Source organism: Arvicola amphibius, chromosome X, assembly GCF_903992535.2.
Source record: "Arvicola amphibius chromosome X, mArvAmp1.2, whole genome shotgun sequence".
Classification (NCBI taxonomy): domain Eukaryota; kingdom Metazoa; phylum Chordata; class Mammalia; order Rodentia; family Cricetidae; genus Arvicola; species Arvicola amphibius.
This window is the reverse complement of record NC_052065.1, coordinates 97,794,537-97,816,446: the sequence shown is the minus strand read 5'-3', so window position 1 is coordinate 97,816,446 and position 21,910 is coordinate 97,794,537. Positions and strand designations below refer to the sequence as shown.

At 40.1% G+C, this 21,910-nt stretch overlaps 1 protein-coding gene across 5 annotated transcripts in view; it reads left to right on the top strand.

Annotated features, from left to right (window-relative positions):
* The window catches only part of Amot (angiomotin), a 61,794-nt gene extending 47,565 nt beyond the window's left edge, over positions 1-14,229 (top strand). For 4 of the 5 annotated variants that reach the window (XM_038317195.1, XM_038317193.1, XM_038317197.1 and 1 more), the window contains 4 exons: positions 7,075-7,197; positions 7,959-8,191; positions 9,312-10,124; positions 10,453-14,229. In XM_038317195.1, coding sequence (XP_038173123.1) covers positions 7,075-7,197; positions 7,959-8,191; positions 9,312-10,124; positions 10,453-10,550 — 1,267 coding nt within the window. In that variant the 3' untranslated portion in view covers positions 10,551-14,229. The remainder of the gene's footprint in view (positions 1-7,074; positions 7,198-7,958; positions 8,192-9,311; positions 10,125-10,452) is intronic. The other variant, XM_038317196.1, reaches the window with a different exon arrangement.
* Positions 14,230-21,910: the final 7,681 nt, after the last annotated feature.

Here is a 21,910-nt window from a genome sequence, read left to right as displayed (position 1 = left end):
GGTGGCCAAGGAAACTCCAGCTGTGTCAGAAGATGGTCACAAGGCTTGGGGGCAGATTTGCAGCAGAATGTAGTGTCGGGTTACCAGGCAGCTCCCAAAGAAGTGCAGCATTTGTTCAGAGCTATTTGTAAAAGACGGATGCTGAAAACCTAGTAATGGTGAGCCAGGGAGATAGATGCAGGGGAACATTGTCAGCTTTATACCGATGCCTAGGGATGATATAGCTCGTGATGGTGCAGGCAGTAAATGTTTGAAGGCAGTATCTTGGGGGTGACTAGAGAACGGTCTCCAGGGCAAAGTACAGGATAGCTAGAAAGGTGCTTGGCAAGAGGGGTCATTATATAAGGACAGAATGCCCATTCCTACTCTCCTGTCTTGAAGGCATTATGTAGTGAGAGAATTCCTTCACAGACCTATATGCAAAATATGTTGGCTTCTATGAGTTATATTTGACTTAAATTGAATTGCTTTATATCACTAGGTGGTAAGTGTTCAGGTCACCACTGGATTCAGCAAAATATGTATAATTATCATTTAATATTCTAAAACCCAGTCTGTTCTCGGTGTTCCTAGCTAGTAGGAACACCTTCTACCGGCAGCAAACGTTCCAAATCTGGAGTGTTTATAACTCATCCAGACAACAGGAGAGAACGAGAGAGAGAGATGGTACTGGAAGTGCTGTGCCACAAATGAGTTAGACTAGATAATTCCCCCAAGTCGTTCGGTGCTGTGTTTCCAAAGACAGGATCGTTCCACTTTGCTATGCAGAGCGGTTCCCTCGTCTTCACTCTTCATTCGATAACGAATTTGGGGAGAAACAGCCAGAAAACGTTATTTCTTAACTTACAGGCTTTTCTGTCTACCTTGCCCAAATCTCTTCACATTCCTTCTCTAATTGTTACCCTCCCACCAGCCAGCCCAAAGGTAGACATGAAGAGTCTGTCCTGCGATCACTTTCTGTGGTGGAAAGCATTATATATTATTCAATGCAATTTTTAAATGCTTGGAATACTGGCTGCATATGAAAAGTGCTCAAAATTTAATTAAGAAAGGAAAGAAGAAAAATGGGGAGGGACAAACAAGGAAGAAAGGAAAGGAGATGGACAGGGATTTTTTCTAAATGTGTAATTTATATTGACAAATTTAATTAGTAGTACATTTTAAGACACTGCCTGGTGTCTGCATATTCTATCAGCATCTCAATTTAAAATATTCTAAACTTCACAGGTCTATGACAGGTAGCTCACAGGTAAGCAACATGTGTCCCATTCAGTCACCCTATTTGAGTGATGTCAATAGTAGAACTGACAGTATTTTTTTTTTCAGGTAAAATAACACAGTAAAAAATTAATCAACTTCAAGTGTACAATTTGAATTTTGGAAAATGAATACAACAGTGGAGCTTCTACCAAAATCAAAATAGGAGGCACATTCTCACATGATCTTGTGTCCCTTAAACTTGATGCCTTCCTCCCTAGACAGTGAGTCATCTGGCTCCTGTCATAGAATTACCAACTCCTTTCCTAGAGTGTCAATATAAAAGGAGTTGTATTATGTTTATACTTTTTGTTTTCCTTCTTGTGCTCAGCATAATTATTTTTGAGCCTTCCCAGTGGATGAATGTATTAATAGCCCATGCCTTTTTATTTCTGTGTAATGTGCCGTGCAATGGATATAGCATAGATTATTTATCCATCCACCTGATGATGGCTATTTGGATTATTTCCAGTTTGGGACCTGTAGTTAGAGTGAAATGGAAATTTTAATGTAAGAGTAAAAAGAGTTTATTTTCTTGGGTTAGAAGGCATACTACGGTGATCTGTTTATACCCTTTCTAGAACTTTGATTTTGACTAACCTTTTGTCAAGGGAAAGTTGTTGATACAATGACTTCAAGCAGGAATAGGGGACTAGAAGTGTCCAGGAGTAGACAGTGATCCTGAGCATTAGTGTGCATAGGTAAATGTATTCAGTGAAAAGGAAGGAAAGAGGGGGAGAAAGAAAGAATATATAGAAGGCTCATGGCTTCGCTAGAAAGGTAATTTAATTTTTTTCTTATTTAAAATAAGTACCTAAGATGGTGGCGGCACAGCGCCAGTACACAAGAGGGCCAGGGAGAAAGTCTGTGAGTTCAAAGCCAGCCTAGGCTTTACAAGATGATGTATAAAATAAAATAGTTTTTGACATTTAATAATTTTTTTATCCAAAGGATATTAGAAAGTCTCTCTTTTTGGTCAAAAATAGGCAGTGCTCTTCTGAGGACTTTAAATTTGTTGCTTATCCTTAGGTGCTGTCATGCATTCTCTTCTCAGGCCCAGAGGAATTGTAGCATCTCTAAATCCAAACAAAAAGGCACAAGAGCCAGGATTTAAATCAACATTTTCTCACCTTTACCAGTCTCTGAGATGTGGGGAACTTGGTATCATTAGGTGTTCAATAAAGAAAGTATTAATTGAGGCTTATTACTTAGGCGACTGAAAACATTATGAATAATCGCACCATCATTCCCTGCAGTTATACTCTGAGTTAATGTGTCTCTAGAGAATCTAGGTGCTTAATATGATAAATGAAAATCCCTACCAAGAAGTTCTTGTGCATTCCCTGAAGACCAGATTTGGCAATACAGATTTTGAGTCCAAGCTCATAAATGGTGAATTTATGCCTGAAGAGCAGAAAAAAAAAAGATAGTACGATAACAACCCATCAACCATGTATTATCCTGTTAGATTGGACTTACTGAATTGGGTTGTTAACTGTACTTGGAATGTTCAGAAAAGGAGAGAGTAAAGAAAGCTCAGGAAGAAGACACATACCACACATGGCTTTTCTCAGCTTCCATATTCTGCTTCTCAGTCTGTATTCTGCTACAGTTACCTGGTTTTCTACCATAACTTGTCTGAAATAAGAGAAATGATGTAATAGTTGTTCTGACATCTCTGAAATTAAACTGAAAATCTCCAATAACTTCCCGGATCTTGTCTTATGGCTGTTCTCAAAGCAACATCACTCCAATAGCTCTGAAATCTAAAGTCTGGCACTTTCCAAAAACTCTCCTTGTTTTCCTATGACAGCCAACAGTAGTCCATGATTTGAATTACAAATGTAGTTCTCATTTATTCTTTCATCTCCCTAATGCTATCTCATTGACATGGTCTCCCAAATTCAATCACATTCACCTCCTACGGTCTTTTCCCATTTCCCCTTCTACGTTAAGGTCTGTGTTTTCATTATCACCTGATGGGATTACTGCAGTCACCTTCCTTACTGGTCTCTTGATTCAAGTACCTCTCTCTTCTGGTCCAACCATCACATTTCCGCAATAGATAATATTATTGTCCTAAAGCCTGGCACAGGTCCTTTCCTTCTCCAGAAAAAGCTCTAGCAATTTTCAGTGCCTATTAGACTAAAGTCCAAACTCATTCCTGTAGTGGTTAATTATTTATCTTTTGTCTTCCCTTGCAAGTTTCCTGCAGCCAGGGACTAATCATTTCCATGTGTTTCTCTTCTCTGGCCTCCCACAATGTTCCACTTATGGTAACATTCTTGTATTAAATAAGCAGCAGAATGCTACCCAGAGGAAAATATGAAGCATATTTATTGATTGATTTTTTTTAAAAAAATAATTTTTGTATTTACTGAATTTTTAAAATTTCTTTTATAAAAAGAAAACAATCTTTTTTCATTTTACATACCAATTCCAGTTCCCACTCCCTCCCCTCCTCCCCTCTCCTCCACCTACCTCCCCACTCCAACCCCATCCACTCCTCAGAGAGGGTAAGGCACATTGCTTTGGGGAAGGTTCAAGGCCTTCCCTACTATATCTAGGCTGAGCAAGGGTATCCATCCAAAGAGAATAGGTTCTCAAAAAGCCAGTATAAGCAGTAGGGATAAATCCTGGTGCCACTGCCAGTGGCCCTGCAGTCTGCCCCAGCCATAAAACTGTCACCCACATGCAGAGGGTCTAGTTTAGACCTATGCTTACTATGCCTGTTCTTTACCAGTCTGGATGGAGTTGGTGAGCTCCCATTAGCTCAGGCAGACTGTTTCAGTGGATGTCCCCATCATGGTCTTGACCTCTTTGCTCATATTCTCACTCCTCCCACTCTTCAACTGGACTTTGGGAGCTCAGTCCAAGTGCTCTGCTGCGGGTCTCTGCCTCTGTTTCCATCAGTTCCTGGATGAAGGTTCTATGGTGATATTTAAGATAATCATCAGTCTGAATACAGGGCAAGGCCAGTTCAGGCACCATTTCCTCTATTGCTTAGGGTCTTATCTGGGGTATCCTTGTGGATTCCTGGGAATTTCTCTAGTGCCAGGTTTCTTGCTAGCCTCATAATAGCTCCCTCAATCAAAATATCTCTTTCCTTGCTCTCATCTCTGTCCTCCTCTATCTCAACTATCCTGTTCCCTCAAGTTCTCCTCTACCCTCCCCTTTTCCCCTCCTCTTCCCCTTCTCCCCTCCCTTCTCCCCCAACCCCACGCTCCCAATTTTGTCAGGCAATGTTGTCTGTTTTCCGTTTTCAGGTGGATCCATGTTTGTTTTTTCTTAGGGTTTCCTTTGTTATTTAGCTTCTCTAGAATCATGAACTATGGGCTCAATATCCTTTGCTTTATAGCTAGTATCCTGATTTCGAGAAACTATTTTTGATCTTTTGAGACAGGGTCTCACTATGTGACCTTGCCTGGCCTAAAACTTGTTATATAGAGCTGGTCTTAGAGTGATCTCTCTGCCTCAGCATCCCAAAGGGCTAGGATTATAGGCATGAATCACCACACTTGAAGTTTAAATGTCCACTAAGTGTTTTAAATAGGACCGGACTGTGGTGGCCCACACCTTTAATCCTTGTACTCAGGAGACAGAGGCGGGTGGATTGATGTCCTCTACAGAGCAAGTTCCAGAAGAGCAGGGGCTACATATAGAGAAACCCTGTCTTAAAAAAGAAGTATTTTAATTAGGAAATCATGAGTGGCAATCTCAAAAGTACTGTAGTTTGGATTATACTATGAGAGAAAAGAAGAAGAGAGATAATTTGGGGATATTGACAAACATTCTTTTATTTAAGACTTTGAGATGATGGTATATCTGGTTCCGATGCATGTGTCTTAGGTTGTGCATACCGTTTTCAGATGGTATCTTCTGATATTCTAGATGGCAGTCGCAGAGTACTGGAAGTTGTTCCTTCAAACGCTGTGCTAGCTTGCATTTTCAGAGCCATTGACTTCATAGCTCTGGTCTTCTACAAGGAAGATTGATGCTGCGGGCTGTCCTGGCAGTCCTGTCGGAATTCACTAAGTGCCCCACATTTTCAGGCTCCATTCCTGAGGAGTTCACAGTGTCCATATCAATTAGCCGGCTGGTCTCTGTGTACCCAAACTGGTCTTTTATGCAATGAAAGTGGCAGTAGGCCAGCGCTATTTCCCCCAGTGACAAACTGGACGTTCAAGCCCCCAGTGTCTGTAGACACCACACACTTTTCAGGAGGCTTGGCTCTAAAGTGTTAGCCTTTAGTTTCCCTTGGCACTCTGTTAGGTCAGGAATGGCCTCCAGGATTACACCAAAGGGTAGAATGTCTTAAAGTCATAATACCCGCTTTTTGTTATTCTCGTTCTACCTCTGCACTTCTCAATTTCATTGTGCCTGGTGGTATACGTTTTTACCTGAATAATTTTGTTTTACATGAAGTAGAAGGAAATTTCATTTCTGCTGCCTTTTTGCATATGAGGGAAAATAAGCATAAAACATGTAACTGACTTTTGGAGATCCGAAAGTTTGTTAGTGGCAGAGAATTTGTGGAAGTTTAGACATGATCCTGGGCCTGTCTATAGTAAAAGCCTTGATATCAAGTACGTAGTGCTGTTTTCTCTCAGACAATCCAGTGAGATTATGAACAAGCGAATTGCACTGAAGGAATATAGAATTTGGGGATGTTAAAATAGCTTGAATTTGGCAAATGATGAGAGCAATTGTATCCCTCCTTCTTGCCAATTCCAATGAATGGTGTCAACTCTGCTGTCTTTGGGACAGCAGTAGCTTTTGCAGAGGCCTATTGAACTTCCCCAAACTGGATGTTAACTTACTACCTGTTGACTCATCTGTTATTATATTGTACCCAACATGTACTCATCATAATCTCAATGCCAAGAAAACAGAGCTGTCTAGCTTCCAGCAATAATACACCTAGGATATGGGAGGAGTACGGTGAAGCAGGGCCAGTTCATCATTCTTCACTCTATTGTCCCAATGTCCTGTTAATCTTTGTAATCCCGTATGTCTTCCCTCAATCATAATACCCATCTCTTTCCCTTAGTCCTCATCTCTAGTTCTCCATCCTTTGTCTCTCTTCCCCTCCCCATCTCTGCCTCTGCCATTCTCTCCTGTGCACACATGTTTCTCCGTAATAATAGTAGAGGAGTTAATGGCCTGAGACAATTTCAGGTGGAACCTGATGACCCCTTGCCCAGCTGGGGCTCTGGCAAGGGAACAGTTACTTAGTTGGTATAAGCTCATACATTCGGTGATAGACTAGTTCTGAAGTAGATTAGATAAAGAACCAAATAGCACCACGTCAAAGGCCCCTTTTGTTAGTTCCTGTGCCCAAACTGTCTGTTGTTTTGTTTCTAGCCCTCATATGTAAATACTACTCAACTGTCAGAAATCCTCCCCAGCAACCCTCCAATTTTCCTCCACACTTTAACCTTTCCACTCTGTGACAGTTAGGAGGATAAAGTGGAAAGTGTCCCGATTCCTCTTGCTCTTTGGGGACCGAAAATGCTGAATGAGACAGGCTGCTAGAAAATTGGGGGAGACGGGCTTATCCAGTTCCGTATAGCCAGTGTGTGTATGCATATTTAACCAAATCTCCACTTCGGCAGCCATGGCCATGCCAGTGTCTTCTACTGAAATCTTCTTTGCTGAAAGCTCTTTCCAGTAAGTCACTCAGAAACCAACCATTCCTATTGAGATTCAGTTCAGTTTAAAGCCTTTCAGCAAAACGTCCACTGACTTAGGATAGAATATGACATCTATTCATTCTGATGCCTGTTCATCATCATCACTGCCCATTTTCCTCCTCAGAGACACAACGGTCATTAGCCACTCTCCTAACACCAGCTATGACACAGCCTTAGAGGCCCGCATCCAGAAGGAAGAAGAAGAAATCCTGATGGCCAACAAGCGTTGCATGGACATGGAAGGAAGGTAAAATCTAGATGTGGACCCAGATGGGTTGAGAAGTTGAAGTTGAGACCAGCTAGATCAATAGAGAAGGACAAGAAAGTTCACTCATAAGTGATGAACTAGATTGGGTTGTCCCCTCCCCCCTTTCACTCCTGCTAATCGATTACCTAAGGTTAGTTGTGATGACCATTATAATGAACATTCAACTATGCAATTCCAAGTAGGGTTGCTTTCCCCTGGGTTTTGTAATTGTTTTCGTTTGCGTTCTGCTAGATGCAATTTTTGACATTCCTACTCTGAGGTGTTCTTCATAACACTACAGCTCAATTCTATAATAGAGCCGATTTCTCAACAAAACATCTGTTCACACTGAGAGAAATACAGCATCCAGTGACTTTTTTAGACTCACTGTCATTTACATTTTACCTGAAGGTCATGTATTATTAGTAGAATGCTCCATTTTCTCACTGAATGTACTGTTACTATGGAAGAGCTCCTTCAGCAAAGAACAACGTCTTAGATCTATAGCCTTTCTGTTTGCTAATATTTGACTTTGATTCTCTGATGTGTCAGCAGAAGTTCTTATATGTTCTCTGGCATCTCCTTAGCCATCCATAAAATGTTTTTTTTTTTCCCTTAAAGCTCTAACGTGCTAACCCTTCCCTCCAACTCAGACAACACTTAGTAGAAAAGATGATGGGAATGCAAATCCGCTTAGGCAGCGAGATCAGAACACAGAGGGAGCAACCACGTTTCTGTATGTGCTTTCTCTGGCCTTTTAGGATTAAGACGCTCCATGCCCAGATTATTGAAAAGGATGCTATGATCAAAGTGCTGCAACAGCGCTCCAGGAAAGAGCCAAGTAAGACAGAGCAGCTGTCGTCCATGAGGCCAGCAAAGTCTCTGATGTCCATCTCCAATGCTGGATCAGGCCTGCTTGCCCACTCCTCTACCCTGACTGGTACTCCCATCATGGAGGAGAAGCGAGATGATAAAAACTGGAAGGGGAGCCTAGGTAATGAAAATGAAAGCAAACAAGGGAAGTGCGCAGTGATACACTTAGGAAGTGCCCTGTCTGTGCTACACACAGCAAGGAGAAGAGATGATGGTCCAGGTTCTAGAGAGGAGAATTCAGGGTTGGTTACTTTTGCCCCTGATGGAATGAGCTACATGCCCAGGAACTCCGAAGTCTCATGGCGAGAATATTAACTGAGGCCAAAGCCTGAAAAAAAAAAAAAAAAGAGAATCCTGAGTTCCTTGCGGATGGGAAGGAAGACAACTTGAATTTTATGTAAAACAAAATCTCAGATTTGGCTTTTACCACATGGGAACTTTGTTTAAAACCGAAATGGCCTTCATCTCAGGCAAAATTCAAAATTACAGCATCGCTGTGTTCCTTCCTTTCCTACAAAAAGGGGACCCAAAGTTCTCTTTAAGCTAATGGGGTCAGGTGGCAGCTTTTTTTACCAGACTGTTCCAACATGAGAACAGAATGTGCTTTTTTGTTCAGTTCCTGTCTATTTCTTCCCCTCTAATTAAAGCCTCAGAGTCCCATAGATACTGAGACATGTTTTTTGACCCCGAGGAAGCAAACAAATATATATTTCAAATCTTTTGTTGTTTTTATTGTCTTTTTTTGGTTCTCTGACTCTTGCAGTATCCTTTAGTTTGAGTAAGCATTCTGGGAGCCATTGTCATGGTTGGCACTGTAGTTTACACAACGAAAAGCACCCTCGTGGGTATCCATACAGATTCCCTATACTCCTGGGTTATTTTCAGCTCTCTGGTAATATGAGGCAATAATATTACTGAAACAGAATAGAACTCTGATAAGTTGCTCTGACACAATCACCAATGGGGAGAAAATTGATCAGGTACCAAAGACACACACACAGGTTTAATATGTTGTGTTGAGACTTTGATAACGAAGACGAGTAGGGATCCTCTGGGTCCAAAACCAACCTTTAGCTATGATGGGAAATGTAGGATCCCAAAGGTTCACTAGAAGTAAAAACATAGTTTTCAAAGAAAACTGTCATATATTTTCTTTTCCTGAACCCCGACAAGGGTGAATAGTTAATCCATGTCTAGATAGGAATCACCTACTTTTCTTTTGTCCCTCGCTTCATCTGTAGGCATTCTTCTGGGTGGAGACTATCGTGCTGAGTCTGTCCCATCCACACCTTCACCTGTGCCTCCGTCGACTCCCCTGCTCTCGGCTCATTCGAAGACAGGCAGTCGCGACTGCAGCACCCAAACAGAACGTGGATCGGAACCAACCAAAACCGCAGCTGTTACTCCCATCTCTGTTCCGGTTGCTGTTCCAGTTGCTGCTGCTGCCGCCCCTGCTGCTGCCATCACTGCAAGTGCTGCCACCAACACTGCCACAGCTGCCACCAACACCACTATCATGGTAGCTGCTGCTCCAGTTGCTGTTGCTGCTGCTGCTGCTCCAGCTGCTACTGCTGCCACTGCCCCATCTCCAGCAAATGCTGCTGCTCTTGCTGCTACTGCCTCTCCAGCTGCGCCTGTCTCTCCAGCTCCTGTCTCTCCAGCTGCTCCTGTGTCTCCAGCTGCTGCTGCTCAGATTCCAGCTGCTTCATCTCTTACTTCTGCTACTGTTTCTCCCGCTCCTTCTGCTGCTACTGTCGCTACTGCAGCTACTGCAGCAGCAGCTGTTGCTGCTGCTGCTGCTACTGCTGTTCAGGTTGCTCCAGCTGCTTCGGCTCCGGTTCCAGCTCCCGCTCCGATTCCGGCTCCAGCAACGGCTCAGGCTTCTGCTTCGACTCCGACTCAGGCATCAACTCCAGCTCCGACTGCAGTTCCTACTCCAGCTCCGACTCCAACTCCAGCTTTGGTTCAGGCTGAGGGTCCTGCAAGTCCAGGTACCAGCTGTGGACCACGCCGCTTGTCCACACCAAATCTGATGTGCAACCCAGACAAGCCAGGTAATTCCAGTTCATCTTCTGGCTTTGTTCTCAGATGTAGATCTATTAGTTGGTGCCTGCCATTTTGACAGCGTTGAATGTTTCATGATCTAATGGGGATTGGTTAGAGAAGAGACAAGAAGAGCTTGTGGAAATGCTTTCTCTTATTCACTAAAATAAAAATGGTCATGAGTGGCCGTTTTACCAGTAAAGTAAATGATGCCGATGTACCTAGTGGCAAGTCACGCTTAGAAATTAGTTTTGTGATGGTTCTTTGCATTGTTTGGTGAAAGCTCTTTTTATTTTTTCGTTGTCTCTAATTCTTTTCTACCCTACCATTTCCATTTAGATGGTCCTGTTTTCCACTCCAGCACTCTGGAAAGAAAAGCACCCATTCAGATCCTGAGTCAAGAACCTGATGCAGAGATGGTGGAATATCTCATTTAAACAGCATACTCAAGAGCTGAAGTTATCAGCAAGAGTTCTTTTAATCGTTTTTCCCTTTTGTTTGTTTAATCTGGGGTGATGGTGGGGTTGGGAGGTGGGGATGATTTTTTAAAGGGACTTTTTATTGGACTCTTGTAGTACTCAATACCATGAGAATTCCCAGTCTCGTTTGGAATACATAGGGAGCACTTGCTCAAGGTGATAGGTTAAGCAGAATGTGCTCGATGACTAATTACTGGCATCAATCTAAATCATGGACTGTTAACTGGTAGCGATGTCCATTGATTTCAGATGCTTCAATTTGTTTTGACATTTCCCAATTTAAGGTCATTTTTCATTGAAGAATACAGCATGTGTGGAAGGCAGTTTGTAACACGTAGTTCAGAAGTGGAAATCTGGAGAGAATTTGAAGATTTGCTGCTTTGTCTAGTGACTACCTAGACAACAGCCAAAGAAAGGTCTTTCTTTAAGCTGAGAAAAGAAAGCGTTTTAGGAGCTTTGGAAGCTGGAGAAAAGGAAGAGAGTATTGGGGTTAAGAAGGGAACTGGACCATTTTTCTCTCCCAGTTGCCAGTTACCCTGCCCCTTCATACTGATGGTATTTATCTTCATTTCAATGGTGCTTTGGAAGTGGATTCTTTTGGTTCCCTCCTGGGGGTTCATACATTCATATATATACTCTGGAATAATTTATGCATTTGGATAATTAATATATTGCTTTCAGATGGTAGGAGAGTAAATGAACAGAGTGATGCATGACTTCCTCTCTCATGGGGGGGTTAGATATTAGAAGCTTCAATGGAGGGCTTCATGAGATTCTGCATGCAGACTTTTGTGGTCAAGATAGAGTCATGAACACGGCTCAGTCACCTTAAATTTGACCAGTTGACTGACTTAGCCTTTGTTTCTTCCACAAGGCAGATTCACTGACTGGTTCCCCAGTCTTTGTTTGCCAGTAATTTGCAAAATGAGGAAACATCTTTTTTGGACAGGTTGAATGTGCTGAATTTCTGGCTAATACTTTGAACTATTTCAGTTTTGTTTTCCCAAATTAGTGTGTGTCTTCAAAGGCATATGCAACTGTCACCTCCATGGAAATAACACAAGAAGTCCAAAGTGCCAGGCTGCAGTCAGGAGAGGTTGATTGCAGCAATCTCCTCAACTACCTCTTCTCACTGCCACTGACTCCATCTTGGAAACCCCTCGGGAAGCAGCTGGGAATGTATACATGGGCGGGACCAAACAGGGAGCCTTACCATAGGGCTGCCTCTAAGGACACAGAAGGTGTCAGTTGTCACAGGTCCTTGTCCTTAGTCTCTGCCCTTCATAAGGTGATATAACTTCAGATAGTATCATTAAGGTCTGTTTTTAGGGGTATAGGGAGGGTAAGGGGAGGGGGACTATTAAGTATAAGGGGTAGAGGTTTAGTGATATGTTAAGTTAGAAATCAGATTGATAGAAGGATAGCCTATATATTATGCCATGGACTTTAGTGATGGGAAGGAACTTTATCTAGCAATGTAGCTCTACATTCTAACTTTAGTGATGAGGAATCTGAGACTTGGAGAAGTTCAGTGACTTTTTCACGATCACACAGCGTATCTGTCTGCTCTGCCAATTACATACCTATTTTGGGAAATGACTATCTATAAACAAAGAGCCTGTTTTGAAGAAAAGGCATCTTCCTAGTCTAGGGTATGCCTACTTTATGAAACTCTTCTTGGTTTGACTAGATTGTTTGGGGTGATTTGTTGTCTTGTCTCTGCTGGAGTGCCTTGTATGGAACTGTTCTTTTTCTCATCCCATTTCATCATTGAGCTGCATGAAATGCACCCCTAAGACATCAACTCAACTGGTTTTCCCTATAAAATCATGTGTTTGGGGTCATTTTTTGTCTTGCTCTGTGAGTATAAGATTGCCCTATTTACCTGTATTCTTGTGTAGTTCCTAATTACCTTCCAAAGGATTTATTTGTGTGTGTATGTGCGTGCGTGTGTGTGTGTGTGTGTGTGTGTGTGTGTGTGTGAAGGAAATGCAACAACTATTAGCTAGTTTTTCACATTATTAATAACGAAACGGTCATCCAGTCCATCAGTCTTCAGTTAAAGAGTGAATGCCAAATAGAAACGTGAAAGTGCAGTCCTGTGAATAATGCTCATTCACACCATTTTTCTGTTGCAAGGGAAAAAAAACTTCAGGCAGTAGAAGAATCAGGCAGCAAGCACCAGGAAAGCGACTTTCTGCCCAAGCTAATGAATGAAAATAAAAAACTTTTCATGTCCTCTCCCGATGACAACACATTGCTAGAATTTGGGCTGACTCTGGGAGCCATGATTCTAGTCACATTCTGTGAAGTGAAAGATATGGTACCTTCTTCACTGTGTGGCAACTATCTCTTTAAAATCATGTGTTTGGGGAAAGAAGAAAGTCCTTGCAGAAGTACTATTTGGAACTTTCCAGAACCTTTCTGGCCTACCACACTAGAGGTAGTCCTGCTCAGTATTCAGGCCCAGGCGATTTGCTAGAAGGACAGTGTACATCTAAGAAACAGAAGAAGACTGTGTTGGTATAGTCTGTTTATGGACCATACAGGCTCCACCTCTTGAGAAAATTTCTACTAGGTATCAGTTTAAAAATTCACTTATATGGGAAAATCTCAAATTAGCCACCTCTTCCCATTTGTGTGGATGTAGCATTTGGAGCCTCTTCTTGGACTTGCTCCTATCTACAGTAAAATGTATGCATTTTCCTGGCACCCTAGAAGAAGAGGGGGCATTTGTTGTCTTAACTTTTACTGTCTGGTGGTCTATGAGGATCTTACTATTCATTTGTTACCCACAATGTCCCATGTCCAGCAGAATTTCATCTGATTGAACTATACTTGATACAAAACTGTTAGCATTGTTGAGGAAGTAAACTCAGCTTGAACTTCCTTTGAAAGTCATGTATCGTGACTGTTGTCTTAATGAAGGTTTTAATTTCAGTGTTGCTTTTGAGCTGCAGGGTGACAGGGCAGTAGAAACTTGAAGCATCTGCCATGACCTGTGACAGGAAATATAGCATGATACCTGTCCTGTTCTCTTCTTCCTTTTGCACTGTTGAGTCGCTCTGACAAACTGATTCCCAAGCTACTTTTTATGAAGAATCTAAATAATGTGGCAGCTTAAAGTATAGATGTATGTGCTAACTTTAATAAATGCTCATGTCTGTTAGCCATACAATCTATTATCATAAATGCTCATTTATACATGGAATATGTTACTGAAAAATGTGTTCCTTCTTCCAAGGAAATACTTTCAAAGGAAGGTATTGGCTGTGGGTTCATTGTTACCAATTTCTGCCTGCCACAATCTTTAGAAAATCTTCTTCCAAGTGCCACCATTGACAGTAGAAGAAAGGTTGGAAACATGGACATTTTCTTCTGGTAGCAAGGGTGGGTTACAAGAAGCGTTCAAACCTCCCTCTGACCTACTTTATTATTAATGGCATGTGTTTAATAAAATGGCTAGATGGGGTTGGCAGATGGTTCGAGAAGAATTACTTTTGGTTTAATATATGTGGTCTCATAGTGGTTGTGATTCTATTCTGTAATCATGAGAGGTAGATCAAATAAAGTTAAGCAGGTTAAATCCACTTTGTGCCTATCTTTTCACTGACAATAAAGTTAGCTGTTTGAAAATGAAGCACCGTGTGGAAAATGCTTTGGTGTTTACTGGATATAGGCTTTTTGTGCTTAGTAATTACTTTCAACTCAGTACACAGTGAAATTGTCTTGTACCAGCAACAAAATTTGCATTTGCTCAAAGTATGGGAAGTGATTAAAAAGTCTCCAGATAACATAACAGGCAGTGTGTGCTAGTCCGTCTCTTATTTACAAATACAATACATAGTAAAAGGTTTTGCACCTTTTTGTTTCCTGGTTCTGGGGGATAAAATGATGGCCACCCAAAGCTGATAATTAATTGGAGGTTAGCATTTTGGAAGCACCATGCACACACACTTTGGGATTCCTTTGGTAACAATAGTAGTTGTGCCAATTCAAACATTTTGGTTGAGAAAGCTTGTTTTAAAGGCAAATAACACCCATGCACATACTGTCGACACTAAGGAGTCAGTGGGTTTAACCAAGAGCATATTAAACAGGGAGGGAAAAGTGGTGGGGCAGTATGGGACGAGTTGGAAAGGAGGGAGTAAAGGAGGATTTGATGAAAACACATAGTCATATATGCATTTAAATAGTGAAAATAAATCAATAAGGGCAAAAGCCACATCAGTTGGGTCATCACTAAAAATAAGACTACCCTTATACAGTCTTCTGTGCTTCATGTTTACTAGTGAGTTTAGAACCTAACCCAGAAGAAAGGATCCACAAGTACTTTGAAGTGACCTGTTTTTGATTGATGTTACAAATGAGGTTGATCAGGGAATTTATACAACTATAAATATGACTTGGGACTTGATTCCCTCCATATTTATGATGAGTTATTTGACAACTATGGATGAAAACAAGCCCCTCTTTTTCAGCACACACAAAAAAAGATGGTAATAAAAGCATCTTACAGAGCTTTTGCGACCAGAGCTTTCAGAAATAGCTCCTTCCTGGTTTTTAAATGGTTGTCTATTCAAGAGCCCATTCAAAACATGATATCACATATGTAGGAGCATTTCTAGGTAGTATGATTACTCAATTTGATGTCTACCAGTTTTTCACACCCTTTGGTGGAGAAATACCTCCTGAGAAAAGAAATCCCCTTTTCCACCTCTCCTGCTGCCATCTTCCCCTACAAGAATTTGGTTTATTTGTTCATACATTTGTTCGCTTGCTTTGAAAAAAAATTAATGCAAATTCTTTGATCTTAGAACATTTTACACATGGATTGATAATCCATCCTCAATGATAGGACCTACTCAGTACCGCCTCCAGAAAATGTTCCTTTCAACATCAGCATTGCATATCACATTACAAGTATGCACTCTTAGATGCACCAAATGACCAAAAGCATCGATTGTGCTACCCATGTATTGCCATTTACCAGTTACCTCTGAATTAAGTACATGTAATTTCCTGAGTACATACTTACTTGATGTTGGCATTTTGGGAAAAAAACCTAGAATAGGCAATTTTAAGTCCATGAGTCTAGGAAATTAAGGAAATGACACACACATGAGCACACAGTTAAAATTCATTGTGACAAAATCCCTAGTGCAAAGGAAGGGATGGTTACTGGGACAACTTGAGGGAAACTATTTGGGCATGAACCAGACAGCACGGAGGACTAGAAAACATTCCAGGCGAGAGGATCAGTGTGAGCAAAAAGATGTCAAGTGACTGTTTCCAAAAACAAAGGTCTTAGAAAATTGCTTTGACTGTTGAACATCTGTGTGAAAAAACTTCAAATTCCTGTTAGGTGGTAGACTGTAGTAAGAATGGCAGACTGCGTCCCGCCACCCGGCTAGCTTTACCCAAAATAATTACACAGAAACTGTATTCATTTAAACACTACCTGGCCCATTAGTTTCAGCCGCTTATTGGCTAATTCTCACATCTTGCTTTAACCCATATTTAGTAATCTGTGTAGCACCACAAGGTGGTGGCTTACCAGGAGAGATCTTAACCTGCATCCGTATCAGAGAGGAGAGGCATGGCGACTGACTGAGGCGTCTGCCTCACTGCCTTCTTCCTCCCAGTATTCTATTCTGTTTACTCCGCCTACCTAATTTTCTGTCCTATCAAAGGGCCAAGGCAGGTTCTTTATTAACCAATGAAAGTAACACATAGACAGATGACCCTCCTCCATCAGTAGACAGTGCTAGTGGAAGTCAACAGAGCACTGTGCTTGGGTACTATCTCTGCCAATAAATGGATATTTACCCGTGGATATGGATTTTTTTTTTTTTGGTAGGATAAGAAGAACCTATTGGTAAAATGGGAATAAAGAATTAGTTCCTGTGTACCTCATGAGAAAATAGTATGAGAACCACTCAACGGGAGAATGTTAAAGATAACAGTCAAAGCAACAGACTGAAATGTGGGGGAGCAGAGAAAGTCATGAGTGTGAGATCCTGTGTCAGTGTGCATTTTTGGCATGAGTATGGCCATGTCAAGGGCCATAGCCTCAAACCCAGACGGAAATGCAAAATCTTTCCTTCTGGTCCATGTGCACATGTTGATAGTGTATGCAGAAAATGTCCACCATAGCCACCAGATGTTATTGCCCAAAGACTGCTACCCTATGTAGGGGACTTACTTACTGAGATTAGGTAAGTCATCAAACTTCATCAAATTGTATAGCATAAACCTTGACCTCTTTTTTTCTGTATGTAATAACCCTGCTCAATGTTTAGCTAGATGCAATAATTCTTCTCTGTTTGACTCTACTTAATTAACAGGCTGAGCTTTTAGGGTGCTGTGCTTTCTCAAGCAGAGAGCCCAGCTGCTGACAGATTTCTGTCTGGTATGTCTGTTTGTTTGTCTTTTTCTCATTCCCTTTCCACCCAACTTGGGTCTGTCCCTGAAGCTGTACTGGATGTGGCAGTAAATATATGAAGAAGTGTTTTCTTTGACTTTTTATTTAAGAAAAATCCAGTGCAAAAATAGAATAGTCAGGGTACTCGTGGCAGGGGGAATGCATTACTGGGCACCAATAATTATCAACACAAGGCCAGTCTTACTTCACAAATGGCCCTTATTGACCTACTTTGCATTTATTACCTTTGAAGTACATACCACACACCATAGTACTTTCCCATAAATAATACCCATAAAGAAGAAATTTTAAGAATAAAAAGAAAATTAATAAAAACCCCCACCTTTTACATGAAACAAAAATTTATAAACCACTGAATAAAAATGACAATATTCTTGCTTTGGCATGTACAAAGCTCTTTCATTTGATTTCAACTTCTTTTGTAACCTAAATCTTCTGTTCTCAAAAACAGTAGAGGTTGCTGGAGGAATGCCTTGGTGTTTGAGAGTACTTATTATTCTTGTGAAGGGTCTGGGTTTGTTCCTCAGCATCTACATAGTGGCACACAACTATGTGTAACTCCATTTCTGGATCCAGTGACTTCTGATCTGTGAGGGCACCAGGCACACACATAATGCTCAGACATATGTGCAGGCCAAACATTCATAGATATAAGTATATCTTTACATTTTTCAAAAAGATATGGGTGTTCATTCTCTGAAGACCCACATTTCAAAATAAAGGATATTTTATTCAAAGGCTCCCCAATATAGATACTAATCTATCTCCACTCACAATGTTCCTGTCATCCAGTTGAGCATTCCTTGTTTATAGCTATTGATTTGGTTAGTATCGCAAGTGTACTGGTGATCTTGGTCCCTGGGTGACAATTACATCTTCGCTCCTAAATGATTTAAGTACCATCCTGTAATCTCCCTAGCATCTTTATCTCCACTAACTTCCATCTCAACTCCACTTTAGAATATTCTGCTTATGGCCAACCCAGAGCAGCCTATCACCACTGCTCCATACTGGACACCATGTCTGCCAGCACCCACCCTCTAGGCCATCACACATTTTCTAGTTCAGAATACTCCTATGTGTCCATTGACCTTGGAGAGTCCTCAAGGCCCCAGTTTCCTCCATTTATTTCCAGGTTCTCATCCATTACCTACCTGATCTGTACTTCAGGTTCACTTGCCTGAACTCTAAATATTTTTAATCATACCCCCAACTTCTCTCCCTTGTTACTTATATCCAGTCTGTTACTGATCAAATCAAAATAAAGCTAAAAATAAATCAATTTACTTCCAATTCTTCTAAGAACCTTCTAGTTTGGACTACTGCAATAACCTATTTACTGATCTGCCATACTCACACGTGTTCACTTTTCTAGTTACTGTTCAGCATCAAAGTTTATATAATACCATTCCATGCCTAAAACTCCTGCAGCAGCTTATTGTTATAATATAAATAAATATAAATAGGGCCTCCCAAAGCAAAAGCATTTACCCAAAGTTTGAAAAGTGGATGTGTTAGAACAAGTATAAAGAAATTTTGGATTCTTATTCCACCAGAATTGTTATCACATACTGTATATTATTTTTCTTGTGTTCAAAATTCATGAATTATATGATTTTTTATATTATCATTTTATTTTTCAGGTATTAATTTTCAGTGTTGTTTGTTTTGAGACAGGGTCTTGCCTTACAACTGTAATTTCTTTGTAGCCAAACTGACTTAGAGTCTATAATTCTTTGGCTTGAATTTTAACTGATACATAAACACATAAAATTTATACAAGTATGAAGACAGACGCGTAAATGAAATCCCACACTAGCTCAGAATTGAGTATAATAGAGGATTATTTATTTAGGAGTACACTCACAGATTACAGTCCTCTGCTCAAACAGGGAACAGCAACCGAATCCAGAAGCCGGAAAAGAGGCCAGACACACACTTCACAGCAGCATATATAGTAAAGAGGCCATGCTCAAGTGGGCAGGTAACTTAATGGCTACTGGCTGTAGAAATCCCTACAGTGCCTCCCCTTTTGTTTAAATAGGAAAGTTCTAAGATTAATACAAAATTATATACAATAAGTACAAATATCCGGTATAAAAATTAGAATTACAACCAGCACAAACAATATCAAGCAAGAAACGTGATAAATGTTTCAATAATTATTCTTACCTAAAGAGTTTAAGTCTTGTATTATAAATAACTTGGCCAAATCATGAGAGGAAAATAACTACAACTATCTAGGCTTTAACCCCATCAGAGACCTGAGAAGGGAAGCAATATTACTTGAGTAAGCAGGAAATGCAATCAGGCAACTTCCAAAATATGCCACAAATGACAGAGACACCTGGCTACCTGGGCAATCACCTCATTTGCAATGTTGGAGCAACCAACTTTGGCTAAGGCCTAGAGTAACTGACAGATCATTTTCAGAGTCAGAAAATTTTTCAAAACCATCGTACCCTGTCTTGGCAAGATTTGACAGTCTTTTTTCTTGTATCATGCATGTCCTGTCTGGACATCGTGCATTTTGTCAGTGGTCAATGCATGGACAGTTCCTTGCCCAGAGGCCAGTTTTGCCAAGAAGAAAGCAAGCTCCAAGTGGGGTGTCTTTGGTGCTCAGCATTCTCTTGGGAATAGATCGGTACTACCAAGAGCAATTGTGTCTCACTTTAACAGAACCCTAAATTATATAAATGGCATATTCTACAGCTCTTTGAAGTGGTTGAAGATTACCTATGAAGAATACAATCTCTATATATCTAAAGAACCTGATTAGTCTAATTATAAGTATGACAAACATGGATGACTATTGATGGATTACTTAATACCTATATAACTTAAATACTAAGACTTTGTATTAGAATATTAAACAATCTTTAAACAACTGTGCAGCAAATGAGAACAATAACTTCAAAATATAAACAATGTATGAGTATCTTGATCTGCGGTAGAAATGTATATTGTAACAAGATAAACATATCCCAAAATTATATCAATACATAATTTGTCTTAAGCAGAGGTAGAAGCATGCATGCATACAATATGATAAAGTAACTTTGCCTAGGTATACAAATATTGTAGATGAAAATAGGAACATATTCAATATAATTTAAGTTTGAATCAATATACAAGAATCTATAACAATGTAAATAATAGCTCACAAGTATTCACTCCATTATTCACTATTATAATTAGTGTGAGTAAGCTCATACTAATCTATTATCCCATCCAATTTCTCCCCTTTTTTTTCAAGAGAGATCCCTGAGATTACAAAATTTCCCCCTCAACACCCAACACTATAACAATTATAATCAACACTTAAATGATGTCCCTAACCCTGAGGACAAACTTTGTTGGGAGAGGGGACATCATCTTCTAGAATTACTTCTAGCTGTTATGGGTGCGATGTTCTTTCTATGGGATCCTGTAAAAGTAAAATGTTGGTTAAGTCCCAAGATTATTATCTGGTATAATTGAAAATAAACTCTGAGTATTTGGTAGGATTTTTCTGAGGTTCCTATTTAGAGTTCTGACCAGAACGTTGTAAAAAAAAAAAAAGTACACCATTTCAACTAACCAAGTTGAAACCATCTTGAGCAGCTGGTACCCAAAACAGGTCTTATAGAAGCACTATCAGCATATTGACATCACATGAACCAGGTGGGTATATGTGTGGCTCCATCTTCTTCCTGGAAACATCAAAGATTACTGCAGGAAAAATCATTTTTAATTTGGAAAACTTAAACATTATTTATACAGCTATATATATTCAATGACAGCTATGATAGACATAAAAATAGGTATGAAGAAAAGTAATTTTTTTCTAAATTCTTTACTATTTCTGTCCCTTACCATGATTCCTGACATGAGACAGAAACTCCAAATTTTTATTTTAACAACATGCTTGGATTTAGAGAAGGACAGAGCCACTGTCCAACTCAAAACCTAGCTTTTATTTTATTTTAAGTGAGTAACAATTATTATTTTATTTAGTATTCAGATATTCTTACACTCAGATGACATGTCCTCACAAGTGATAACTTTCTTTGCTTGGTGATCCTATATGGATAATTATCCTTTCCTCTTTAGGCATCTAGATGTCCAGGGCCTTTTGACTTTCTGAAAATGAGTATTTTCCTACAAAGACAAGAACAGAACCATGCCCCAACCCTTATAAGGTTTCCTTACACCCTGATTGATTGTCACCTCTGTGGATGATCTGTCATTTCTTTTTCTCAAGATATTTCTCTTTTTTATACTGAATCTTTATTAATTTTGATGGTATCCACGACTTTTCTTCTCCTGTTGAAACAAGAGCGAAATTTCTTCTCCAATGTAGCACATCTCATGGCTTCTATTGTGATGTCAACACATCCTTGAAATATAGTGGCTAATTTAATTCAGAAGAATTTTCTGTTATCCAATGTCTCTCTGCTGCTGTTGTCCCTTTCTCATTAGCATTAAGAAAATTCAAGGAGAATAAAGCATTATGCAATCTATTTCTGAAGGAATTTTCCATCCCTTTGTGTTTGTTTAACATATCCTTTATAGTTTGATTTGATCTTTCTATAACTGCCTGACCTGTAAAATTGTGTGCTATACCTGTAATATGCTTTATATTATACTAAGCAAAAAACTATTCCATTTTCTTAGAGACATATGCTGGACCATCATCTGTCTTATTTGTGCAGGTATACCCTGATGGCCATAACTTCTAATAAATGGGTGATTACTGAATCAGCCTTTTCTGAGCTCAAAGCAGTTGCTCATTGAAAACCTGAATAAGTGTCAATGGTGTGGTGTACATATTTTTATTTTCCAAATTTCGCAAAGTGGAACACATCCATCTGCCAGAATTCATTCATTTGAG